At 37.1% G+C, this 13,655-nt stretch overlaps 1 protein-coding gene and 1 pseudogene across 1 annotated transcript in view; both read left to right on the top strand.

The window, feature by feature from the left end:
* The first annotated feature begins 7,979 nt into the window (after positions 1 to 7,979).
* The window catches only part of CDH12 (cadherin 12), a 268,774-nt gene continuing 263,098 nt past the window's right edge, over positions 7,980 to 13,655 (top strand). Inside the window, exon 1 of the mRNA XM_049648261.1 lies at positions 7,980 to 8,391. Coding sequence (XP_049504218.1) covers positions 8,161 to 8,391 — 231 coding nt within the window. The 5' untranslated portion in view covers positions 7,980 to 8,160. The remainder of the gene's footprint in view (positions 8,392 to 13,655) is intronic.
* LOC125935916 (uncharacterized) lies at positions 13,470 to 13,562 on the top strand (annotated as a pseudogene).

Genomic DNA, 13,655 nt, shown 5'->3' on the forward strand with positions numbered 1-13,655 from the left:
AAAAAAAAAAAAAAAAAAATTTCTTTTTTTTTTTTTTTTTTTTTTTTCACTTTAAATATCTTCAGCTTCCATGAGCCACAGTTCCTTAAAACAAAATGAGCTAGTACACTCAACTCTTTGGGTATAAAGGGTTGCATTTCTTTTAGTTAGGCCTTTGGATTCCTCAGGGCCAAACTAATACCTGAGAGGGATATGCCACAGGTTTGGGAATTGTGGGGTGTTTTACAGTACCTCAGAATTGCATGTAAATTTCCTTGAGGTTGGTGGTCAACCTAGTGTCAATCTGACCCATTTTCTGACCAAATTACTTCCTCACAGGAATCTTTTTGAAGTAGCTAGCACTAATAGCTTTTAAATGCTTGATTTATGCCCACTATTTTTTGCAGCTTTCTTGCTTCTGAGTTCCCCATTAGCAGTAGCCATTACTAGACCCAGTCCAGTTCAAACTGGTCCCTAGTCCAACCGTGGACCTAGTTTGGTTTTTAAATTGGGCTCTGTCCAATACTGGCCGGGAACTACCAAACAATTCCCGTAGAACTTTGGACTGGTGAAAAGGATTGAACCAGCAGTTATCAACAAAGGGGAACTGTGGACTAATTTCAAACAAAAGAAGAAGCGTAGTTGTCACGAACAGTTACCAAAGTGGAATCTGGGCAAGGATTCCAGACTAAACCACCAACAGTTCCCAACATGGAATCTGTGGACAGAAGCAAGGGCTGGGATATTCCGCTCAAAATCCTGGGAATCATAATTTGAAATACTGTTAGTTTTTAGTGTGGAATCTGGGGACTGGGGAGAGCACTTAACTAGCAAACTCCAAAATGGGGATTTCAATACTGATTCCAAATAAATAGGAAGCTGCAGCTACCACCACCAGTTCCCAGTGTGGAATCTGGGAATCTGGGGATGAAACCAAGGGCTGGGTTTCTGATCAAATGGGGAACTGATTGGAAAGTCAATTAGGTCAAGAGCTCAACACAAAGAGGGTAGAGTTCAGAACAGAGAAGAGCTTTCCCATGGTTTTTAGAAAGTGTTAGTAGGATACCTACCTGAGTTTGTAATGTCCTCAGAAGTTCACTTCATATCCTGTGCCTGCCAACATATCCGTTAAAAGACAAAATTCAGCTGAGTACATTTAAGTATCCAGTTGGCTTACTCAACCATTCATGTGTAGGGCAATCCTATCTAACAAGTTGAAATGAGTTCTATCAAATGGAACGATTTTATAGGCAGAAATGGGACAGGACAAGGTTATTGGTAAAAGAAATGAAAGGATTATTTTAGGCAAGGTTACCTTCCATTAGGAAAAAGCAGGGGCAGGGGGCGGTTATGGGACAGATTACCTCACCCATGCTGGCCAGGAAATTTAAGCAAGTTTGATTTAAATTTCCACTTCTGAGAGAGGTTGAAACTGCAGTTTAGTCTTGGTTGGCTGTCGTGGAGGGAAGTTTTTTCTTTTCTTTTCTCGTTTTCTTTCCTTTTTCCTTTACTTTTTTTTTTTCCCCACTATTTCTTTTCTTCTCTTTCTTTTCTTGTCTTTCTTTTCTTTTCTTTTTTTTTTAACAGTGTAGCATCTGTACAAGTCAGAGAGCAAGGATAAATGAACTCCACAAATTAAGCTCATAGAGAGTAATTATCACCTTGAGACATCTTTGTTACATTCCCAAAAAGCAATGGAAATTGGTTTGCTGTCTCTACTTCCCAGTGTCAAATTCATGAATGACAAGAGTTGGGATTAAGGTTTGCTGCATCAGAGAAGGTAAATTTCCTTTTGGTGTGGGTTTAGTAACCTAGAGCCTGCTTCAGATTTTATGTCTCCTTCTCTCTCTGACCCTCCCCTGCTCGAGCTCTGTTTCTCTCTCTCTCTCTCTTTCTCTCTCTCTCTCAAAAATAAACATTAAAAAATCAAACAAAAAAAATAAAACCTTCAGAAAATTTTTCTAGAGTCAAATTCTTGAACTATCAGATTTGCTTAGAATCTTTAAATAATTATGGATGATAATGAAATTTATACAATATGAAACAAAATTTTAAATATAAAGTTAAATAAACCACATTTAAAAAGTTATGTTTTTGAGGTCAAGAGTTACATGAGGACAAGTATGAGTTTATTGTTGATATTTTTATAATTTCCAGATTACATAAATTATTTTCTTTTTCTTTGTAATATGGAAAACAAGACCTTCCTCTGTATTATTTGAAATTAAAAGACCATTTATATAGAAGATGGGATGGGGGGCAGTAAAGTTTCTTCCCTTCTTCTTTTCTTTCTTTCTTTCTTTCTTTCTTTCTTTCAACTTTAAGATGTGTCCTTGTAAAATTACAGGCCACAGACACAGTCACCACTAAAGATTTCCAAGATTCAGGTAGCCTTAGAGTGATACTCATAATAAAGAATCATTTGTAATAACTAACATATCTGTCAGCCTAATAAAATATCTTCCAACATAGACCCTTTCAGTATAATTTGCAGGAAGTAGACCTTTTATCTGGAGTTATTCTTCAAGGCACACACAGCCGAGATTATGTAAATAACTGTGGAAACCACAGCCTTTGGATATCTCTCAGCTTTGGAGACTCACATAATGGGTATTTCACATACAGGTATCCCCTCCTTTGATATATGATCATTTAAAAAAAGCTCTCTTTTGCTCAAAGGAATGTTTGACTCCAGAGACCCATTGTCAGGTCTGAAAAGTCTTCAGAAAGCCACTTTGGCTCTACAAAAGTTTAGGAATAATGGCGAAATATAAATTTTTAAACACTACGCCCGAAATCCAGTATATGGAATAGCACACACCTCTGGTGATGTCCTTTGTAACAAATACATCTTCTTTAAAGGTTCACATGTTTCCATAGGGTGCTGACACCTCAGAATAAGTCTGCTATTCTCGCTCTGATAACAACACCACTGGTGCCGGGGCAAGTGGTCCCAGTTTGATGGCTCAGGATAGTTTTTCCTTGTGATTTAGGCTTTGTTTCATGCCTGGGGGGAGTTGTTCCTCTTTCACTTAAGAACCAGAGTCCTTCAATCTCCTTACATTACTTTCATTGTGATATAGCACTTTAAAAGCTCCCTGGCTGACAACTGTGGCCGGAGGCTGGGATCTGCTGGGAGCAGCATCATGCACTGAAAATAATATCAGTTCATCTGTTCACCAAGGGACCACAGTATATAGAGTCCTGGAACAGCTTTTAGGACTACACTGCAACAACATGAGTTAGGAGATGCACAGGGACACACGTTCTAATTTAGTGAGGAGTTTAAAAAACGCTTGATTTCATCGTGTATATAGGCCACAGACATGAGAACGTTGTTGATTGTGTCCTCACATTTCCAATGCTGCTCGGCAGATCGTTACTTAGCGTAAAACTATGCAGTGAACAGATCTGTTTTGTTCCAAAACCCGTCTTTTTATTCACCTATTTTATTAAGATTTGACTAAGTATACCAAGGCTGGAAGCAACCCCCAAATTCAGAGTTGTCAAGTCGGTCTAACAGACTGCCCTCTCCTCTGGCTGAACCCAGCACGCATCCCCACATCAAACTGTCTGCAAAGAAGCCTGCACAGCTGGAATCCACCTTACCTGCATCTCTGTAGGACACTGCTTCGGGTCATCTGGCCTGTCTAACACTTTACTGGGTGGATTTGCTGGGCTGTGGTGTGGTTTCTTAATTCTCAGGCACCATCCAATTCTGTCAGCACACTGGCCCTGTCAATTTTTGCAATTCTCCACCAACCCCCGTCTCTGCCGAGAATTATGTGTCTCTTTTCACATCCCGGTCGGTGAATGCAGGGAGTCCCCAGTCTCCTGACTGAAAGGGAACTAAGTTGACCTGATAGCTTCAATTCACTAACTTTACAAAAGATCTAAAGGAGTCTAAGGAAACTTAAGGTGCCCTAATATTATTGAAATAGTTACTTAGCTTTGGAAAAGAGATGTATTTGGAAGTCAAGTGTTTAGGCTCATATTCCTTGTCTTGTTAGGATTTGAAACCCTCATGGTTTTCATGTATTTATGCATTCACTAATATAGGGGCGGCATAGAAGAGCATCCAAGAGGATGAACTCTGAAGTCAAATTGCTCAGATTCAAACCTGCCTGCTACGTATTCATTTGTGGACCAGGACCATGTCATTTTTCTGTTACTCCATTTCCTTTGTGAAAGGAGCGTTAATAGTAGCACCTTCTTCACAAAGGTGCAAATGCACATGCATCTGTAATATAAATTATTACTACTGTTATTAATAAAAACTAAAGGGTTTGAAGTCAGGAGAGGGGGTAGAAGGCAAGGCTGGTGCAGAGGTAGTTCATGCAAGTCCTCTTAAGCTCATGTGTGTGGTATTAAAAATCCTAACTTCAAGATGTACTCTCTTCGTGACTTTCAAATGTATAACATTCTGTTGTTAACTATCGTCTCCATGCTGTACATTACGTCTTCAATTCGCACTGAGACAGCTTTAAGTTGTTAATTACAGATGTTTCTACTACACTATGATATGTGAGTTTCTACAAAGCTTTGCATTCCGTAGAATTTATATTAAAACAGCAGGATTCATGGGCAAAAAAAGAAAAAAATAATAAGATTTTGTGCAAATCCCTAAAACTTTTGAAGTTACCCCTCGCAATCATCATCCTAAGGGAAATATGAGCATCAAGGGACTGCTAATAAGTAAATATCCCTTTAAATATAAAATTGTATCTTAAGGAGAAAGAAAAAAAAAGTTTGAGGTACATAAAAGTGGACGAATAAAACATGTGTCCGAACAGAGCCAGAGGAAAGACCATGTGAACGTGAGAAAAATGGGGATATGAGTCCACACTGTTCTCCCCCATAGTGCCAGTTAACTTCAGCCTTACTACAATATTTTGTGTTTGTGTTTGGCTATTATTTTTTTGTGAGCTAAATTTTTAATGGGTTGAGGAATTAGCTTATGAAACACCGTAATTTTCATGTTATAATCAAATTCTTCTCTACTTAACTAATCATTTATAAGCCGATCTCCTCGGGTTACAGACACACATTTTAGTGTAACAGAAGGGGAATGATGTAAACAGATGAGAAGTTCTAAAAGATTACTCTATCGAGGATCAACACTCAGACTTTGGATACTTCAACTCCAAAGGAGAAAGGGTAGCTGGAACCAGACTGGTTGCTGTGATGACGAATATACCCAGGTGCCCAACGTCAAAAATCCCTGATATAAAAAACAAAACAAAAGAAAACAAAGAACCCACGTGCTTAAAGAAATAACCCTAGGTGTCGCTGCTGTCTAACTCTGAGTTTTGATATCGTAGATCCCCTAAAACGTGGAGGAGAAAAATTGCATGGAACAGAAAAATAAAAATGCAGCCTAATTACATATATTAGACTAGGTTTGGGAAGTCAGAGTTCCTGCCACTCATCTTTTCTATTCATGTTTATCGCCCCCGCTGCCCTGTGTACGTGTGGGCTAGGATTGACCTGAGTGTGGGGAGACACATGGAAGAAAGGGAAAGACTAAGAAATTAGAACACTTTGGATGTTGATGTTAGTTAGCAATGTCAGCTTGAGTACAGATGAAGAAAGTATGTGCACTGTGCCTGCTCAGACTTATTGAAAACCGTTGCAAATATTTTCTGACCTCCTCAGCATATTGTCAACATAGACATAAACAGTTCATGCTCGGTATTTGGTTTTGAATATTGTGAACGAATTACTGAAGTGGCAACCGTAGTTTGTGATTTAAATTCTTGCTGTCCAATAAAAAAATAATGCAAACCACATATATAATTTTAACTTTCTAGTAAACACATTAAAAAAGGAAAAAGAAATAGGCGAGGTTAATTTTAATAGTTTTTTTTTAACCAAACATATCCAAAATGTTATCATGTCAACAAGTAATAAACATAGAAATTGAAATATTCTACATTCTTCCTTATTTGTATTAATTCTCTGAAATTTGCTACCTAAATTAAAAATCTCAAATTGCCACATTTCAGCTAAATAGCCACGTATGGCTACTGGTTACCGTATTGGACAATGCGCATCTAAGTTGACTTTTTATGAACATGATTTTGCCAGAATAAAAAGCTACAATTAAACATATACCTACTTATGTCTTTGTCAGTATCTAACAGTCTCACCCCTTCAAACAAAAGAAAAATTATCATATCTTGTTTTATTTCTTTTTGGGGAGAGTATTCTTATAGAATGCTTTCAAATTAAAATTTTTGGATGTCTCCCATCTCGTATGTTATTTCAAGCATGGTTCCCACATTAAATGTTTAAATTTGAATATCTGTGAGGATTGCATTATCATGTTGGTTATGTTGTAGATAACTGAATAAGCATGGAGCTGAATTGCAGCTGACAAGTTGCCATGTTTTAGAGACGTTTAATTAAACATATATTGATTTTGATTTTAGTTCTCTTGTTTTGGAAGCATTCTATATAATTTCTAGCCTCCAACATTTTTGGCTCTTGAAAAGCTTCCAATTTTAGTCTGTAGGCAGTGAGCGTGCAGTGCCAAGTGTATAAAACCGTGCTGGCTTGAACTGCATTTTCCCCATCCCTGCTCCCAGGGTGTATAGGGTTGTTCTTGTCCATTTCATTCTCAGTGCAATTGTCATGTAAAGCTGGCTTTTGCTGCTGTAAGTTCTGCCATCAGGATATTCTGTCTGTTGTGTTTTTGTTTTTGTTTTAGTTTGTTTGTTTGTTTTTTCCTCCCCCGGGCATTAGTAAATTTGCTCTCATTATTTTTCTTTACATTTATTTTCTGCTTCTGATTTAAGAAAGACAAGGATTGTGTATGTTTTCTCACCGACTGTACCATAAAAGATTTTGTAGACACTCGATAAACCTTAAATAAGTGAATGAAAAAAAAAAAAAAAAAAGAGTTGCTTGTTGTAAGGAAGAGGTCAAAACTCCCTTTACCTAAATTCAGAAGAGAGGTTATCTGTGTGGTGGGGATCCAAGTTTACTCCAAGTGCACACCTTATACAAAATAATTCCCACATATCCAGGCTAGAGAAGCAATTCTTTAAAGCTAAAGCTTATACAGGCTTATAAAACCATCTGACATTATCATTCAGTGATATCATTGAATTACATTTAGTAATTTATCTTGTTCTTCCCTGGAAGGTCTGATTCTTCCTATTCTCCAACTTTAGGGATTTTCTTTCGCTTTTTAATTTTTTTGTTCCTAAGTGTATGGTTCTCGATCTTGGCATATTTTGCTTCTTGGAGATATTTGGTAATGCCTGGAGAAAATGTTGGTTGTCACGATTGGGAGTAAGTGGGGAGGAAGCTCCTGTCATTTACTGAGCAGAGAAAAGAAATGTGGCTAAAAGTCAAATGCACATAATAGCTCCCCAGTAACAACTATCCCACCCCAAATATCAGAGGGTGGCTTTGTGAAGCCCTACTTTAACCTAGTTCACATTAAAAATAGTGATCTGTGTTTTAGCCTTAAAATGATTATCGAATTTTAGAAATTGCTTCTGTTAATGGTACACCCTTTGCTTCATTACAACTAAAGCTTTTGAAGACTGCAGACAACTTAGTTTATCCAAATTTGCAAGTTGAATAGCAGTGTCCATTTAGCAGTGTAATTATTTTACAGTCTATCCTCTCTGCTTTTGTTTTCTTTTTTTTCTTTTTTCTTTGTTAAGTTCATTTATTTATTTTCAAGAGAAACAGAGACAGCTTGAGTGGGGAAAGGGCAGAGAGAGAGAGAGAGAGAGAGAGAGAGAGAGAGAGGGAATCCTAAGTAAACTCCTTGCTGTCAGCACAGAGCCCAATGCAGGGCTCGAACTCACGAAACTGTGAGATCATGACCTGAGCCGAAACCAAGAGTAGGACGTTTAACCCACTGAGCCACCCAGGTGCACTTCTGTTTCTTTAAGTGTTGGCAGACATAATGAGAGTTTTGATGATTATCATCATGTAATTCTGTCAATTTAATGTATCTTTGTTAATCTGTTTTATAGGTCCCTTTAGATGGAATGTGATACGGCAGAAACCTTTTCATCCAAAGGATTGATGCCTGCATTATCATTTCCGCAATAAGACAGAAAAGTTAAGTGGTGGAGGCCACAGACACCTCAAACCTGGATTCCACAATTCCATGTTAAGTGCTGGAGTTTTTATTACTCTGCTGCAGGAAAGCCTTTGCCAATGCTCACAAGGAACTGCTTATCCCTGCTTCTCTGGGTCCTGTTTGATGGAGGTCTCCTAACACCACTTCAGCCACAGCCACAACAGACTTTAGCCACAGAACCAACAGAAAATGTTCTCCACCTGCCAGGGAGGCGATCACATTTCCAGCGAGTTAAACGTGGCTGGGTATGGAATCAATTTTTTGTGCTGGAGGAATACATGGGCTCCGAGCCTCAGTATGTGGGAAAGGTAATGGCGTGTTTCTTTTGACAACCACTTAATTGCAAGGGGGAGTATGCATTGTGTATTGTGTATGGATGTTTTGCACAGGAGCTGAACAAACCAGTGACTAGAACACTGGAATTGAAATCCGAGAGACCTGGTTTCTCTTCCTGACCCAGTGGCCCGGGTAAGCTTTGGAATATCATTTAATTGCTCTTTATCGCAATTCTCCCTGGTTATTTTACTGAAGTGAATATATATATATATACATATATATATTATATATATATGTATATATATATATAATATATGTTATATATTTATTTATTATTATTTATTTATTATTTATTATTTATTATTATATATATTTTTTCTTATTTTTAAACTTTTGTTTTTAAGTTCTGTTCCTATTTTTTATTTATTTTTTTTTATTTTAACACTCTTTACTAAAGACATACAGTTAAAATATTAAACCTCATTAAAAGCGTTGTCACAGCACATTATTGCTCACGGACATTCTGGAATTGCTTACCAAGAAGAGACACAGAAAACAATAACCAGCCTGGATATTCTAACCTGCTATTGATATCCTTGAATGGCCAGGATGTCAAACTACTTGGAACATGGTTTTGAAGTATTTTACACGGCTTGCTCATACTTTAGAAATAATTTATTTATTATATGTTTTGCAAGCTATTTATGAAGCTATTTGTGGCCAAAGTAATACATTTTGGAACCCAAATACATACGCCTCAATCTTCAACACAGCATGCCATTTTTCAATCTGATTGTAAGTTCATAGAAATTTATTTTATTTTTTCACAAAATAGATAATGGCACCTTTTTGTTTCAGCACAATTATGCTTTACTGCTGTTTCCCTTACCTAACATTTTTGACCCATGTCTACAGTAGATAGAACTTACCAATGCTACCACAAAAACTAGTGTTTCCAGAAAAATATTTTGTTTTATTTATATTTCGTTAATTAACTGTTTTTAAATGTTCTAAAGGATTTTACCATGGTTTTCATAAAAACACATATGCTTAAAAAGAGTTTAAAATAAATCCGAAGACAGAAATAGAAAACGATGGTAAGAGGAGTACTAGGAAGCTGATATAGAAGATTATGTCTGTTGCACATTAAAGTCCTCAGAGATTTCTGGAAGGCTAAACTTATGAGAAATATGATGAGTCTTATGATTCCAATGTTAGGTCCAAGGAAGCAAATCCAGTCCAGATTTAAATTATTTGCACGATATTTTTGGAATTTACCTTTTAGAAATCTATTTAAAGAATATTGAATACGAAAGTGGAAAAGGTCTTCAAATAGAACCTTTGTTGAAAATGAACACACAGCTAGGGTTTCTCTGAGGTATATGGGGCCTCGGGCCAATATTTTCTGTGGGCTACCTATCTCTATATAAAATTTGAGTCACACCAAATCTGTCTTTGAGTACCATTTTGGAAGTCCAATTTTTAGCGATTTTGTAAAATATATACAATGCCATTAGCAGAAGTAATCTCCTTGACACACTACCTTGTAGGAATAGGGCCTGGTCATGTGGCCCTGGGACAACTCCACAGGTGTTGGTTCTGAACTTTCACAGGGGATCTGATAAACCCAAAATTAAGTAGAAAGAGAGCACCTTCAAGGGGAGAAATGGTCACTAAAGCCCAAGCAGTTGCAGTTCAGCCCATGACACCCTGACCCAGATGGCATTGATGCCCACAAATAGACCTGGGGAAAGAGGAGTCTCAGAAAATTTGAGGGAAAGCATTCCAACACATGGAAGCCCCCTGATGTTACTGTAAATTGCTTTTGCTCATATGATTCCTCTATATGATCATGAAAAGTAATAATCATTATGGTGAGATAGTTTCCTGTTGCTCTAGTGCACTTGTTTCTTATGAGTAAATGTAATATAAAGATCAAGTTTTGAAATCTGAGACAAATGGACAGGTAGCATAGCTCTAAAACGGTCTCATGGGTCTCCATATTCTCAACTCTGCTTATGATGGAAACTAGACTTCACGTTGAGGTTCCTGGCAAGTACCTGATGAGAAAGTATTCTCTCTGGGTTTGATTGAAGCAGATTCATAGCCTTTAGTTGCCTGAATCTGAAGTGAGAGGATTGTTTGTTGAAAACTGAATGAAACTGACTTTTACTCTATCTTAAATAGAGTAGCATTTCACCTAGGAATTGCATTTCCAAGTTTGTATTTGCAAGTTTGATTTGATAGTCTGGAATCACACCTTTGTAATTGCTACTATGGTATAGAATTCATGCAATTCATTTAAAAGATGAATTAGTGTTTATAATTAGATTTTTAAAGGAGTGGGTCCAAGATCTAACCTGCTATTAAATTAAAACAACATTATTTTCAGTCACACCTTTGTAACATGTGGTGAAAAGCCGTGGTTCTCTTGTAATGTATGTTCCCAATGCAGATGAAACAAGAGTTGCCAAGGTTTCCTTTCCACATGGAAACGAATTAAAGTTTAATTACCTCTGTCTTGATGAGTCTAGGTGTGGGAATAGTAATATAATAACATTGGGACCATTTCAAGTCATTATGTGTATGTGTGTAAACATATATTAATATATTTATGCTTCTGCTCTTTTTAGAAAGGCCTTGAGACAGTTCACAGAAAAATAAAATATTATAAATAATATAGAATTCAAGGCCAGGGAAGGAGGCAAATGCCAAAAATGCCAAGCACAGTGGTCAACTGAACTACTATAATTGAGCCTCAAATTTAACTTTATGTTTTTTGCAACACTGGCATCTATGAAAACATTAACTTGTACGGTTCTCATTATCGAAAGCTCCACTTGTTGAGAAGAAAAATCTATGTCCCTAGCTTCAATTATAAAAAATGTATTCATGTGGAAATTTATAGTTAGTATCCTGAATAGCTTAGTGGACATTAGCCTCAACAATTGTTATATTTAAAAGGAGCAGATATTAGTGTTGACATTCTTTCAAGAAAGACCAAACTGTGACATTGCTTCTTTTTTTTTTTTTTTTTTTTTAATTTTTTTTTTCAACATTTTTTATTTATTTTTGGGACAGAGAGCGACAGAGCATGAACGGGGGAGGGGCAGGGAGAGAGGGAGACACAGAATCGGAAACAGGCTCCAGGCTCCGAGCCATCAGCCCAGAGCCTGACGCGGGGCTCGAACTCACGGACCGCGAGATCGTGACCTGGCTGAAGTTGGACGCTTAACCGACTGCGCCACCCAGGCGCCCCGACATTGCTTCTAATGAATACTTTTTATACAAAGAAATCACAAGGGTGTCCAGAGGTAAAACCAAGGATTTCCTCAAATAGACATTTTAGATGTACTACAATACTTGGATGAGTGCAAGATACTATAATGCAGAGTAACATAGAAATGAATTTGATCAGCAAAATATTTTAATTCAGATGCTGTCAATTGCTCAAAGTCCTCATCAAACAAAACAAAACAAAACAAAAACAGATATTACTAAAAGCATGCACACACACAATGCACACACACACACTCACAGAGTGAGTATGATGCTTGCACCAACATGTATAACTGAGGGCCTATGTGTGTGTAATACTAAGTTATATTATAGCCTCAAAGCTATGTACCAAGAAAATGCCGCTCAATTGTCCTCAAAGAATTATTTAGGAAATTTAGTCGTCATTGCACATGATCTTTGTTAGCAGTGATTCTTAGATTTAAATTGTTTAAAATGGCAAAAATATTAAAAATTGAAACAGAGATAAACTCTAATTTTGGAGGCATCTGTTTACTCAGTATGTTGTTTATTGAGAATGCATTGCAATTTGAAAAAGTGTTAAACCTTGTAGGGATCAATTTATATATGAAGTCCTTCGATTACAATTATATTCAGTAAACCTTACTGAGTGCTACTTTGGTCACTGTTTTAGTTGCCTTGCATACATAAAATTATGCAGTCTTCAAAATAGCACTATGAAAAAGATTTCTAGTAGCCCCATTTTACATATCAGAAAACTGAGGTGCAGAAAAGTCAGGTAACTTTCCCGTGGCCCAACAGGCAATAAATGTTGAAACTAGGATTTTAAGTCAGGTAGTTTAGCTCCATTGCACCAGAAAATACCATAGTTTGTTATCTTATAGTAGCAATAATTTCAATCCTCTGTTGAAAGTACTGTAATGAAAACCCTTTTATGGATGGTGGAGACAAAAGCAAGTCTATGGGTCTGTTTAGAAGACAGAGGAATTTGAGAAAGCCTTCACAGATAAGGGAGCATCTGAGATGTGTCTTTTTTTTTTTTTTTAACATTCGTTCATTTATTTTGAGAGAGTGAGAGTGAGCAGGGGAGGTGCAGAGAGTGGGGGAGAGAGAATCCCAAGCAGCCTCTGTGCTGTCAGTGTAGAGCCCACTTTGGGGCTCAGACCCACAAAACGTGAGATCGTTACCTCAGCCAAAACCAAGAGTCAGACACTTAACCGACTAAACCACCCAGGTGCCCCTGAGATGTGTCTTGAAGGATGGCTCATTTTTTCAGAAGACAGAATCTGAGGGAAAACTTTATAAGCACTGAGGCTTGAAAATTCAAAGTGAGCTTTAGATAACCATATTTCAATATAATCAGAGAATGTAAAGCCAGTTGTTAAGGGTAGGTAACTACAGAAAGTATCACAGAGGCTCAATTCTGACACCAAGATTAGTAACATTTTCTCTATCTATCTATCTATCTATCTATCTATCTATCTCTATCATCTATCTTAATTGAGGTGTAGTTGGAATATAACATTATAGTAGTTTCAGGTGTACAACATAGTGATTCAATATTTGCACACATTGCAAGATGATCACTACAATAAGTCTCGTTAACATCTGTCACCATGCATCATTACAATTGTTTCCTTGTTTTTTTTTTACAATTTTTTCTTGTAAATTAGGACTTTTAAAATTTACTCTCTTAGTAACTTTCCAATATTCAATAGAATATTAATAACTATAGTCCCATGTTGTATATTACATACAGTATAATTTGTTCTTCAAGGTGTCATGATCCATGAATATGTCTTGGTTGAGGATTCACATGGACAGAGTTGCAGTTATAGAATGAGCACCCAGTATTGCTTCTCAGCCTTTTGGCTAAGATCAAGTGTAGTATCTGTTCTTATCAGTTTAATAGAATGAACACCCAGAGTGCCGTTTAAGACTCATTGCAGATGGGGGAACAGGCATGGAGACAGGGAGAACAAGTAGGAGAAGGTTACAGTGGGCTTGTCTAGGAAGTAACGAGGGAATGGGATGTTAG

This window comes from Panthera uncia, assembly GCF_023721935.1.
Source record: "Panthera uncia isolate 11264 chromosome A1 unlocalized genomic scaffold, Puncia_PCG_1.0 HiC_scaffold_17, whole genome shotgun sequence".
Taxonomy (NCBI): domain Eukaryota; kingdom Metazoa; phylum Chordata; class Mammalia; order Carnivora; family Felidae; genus Panthera; species Panthera uncia.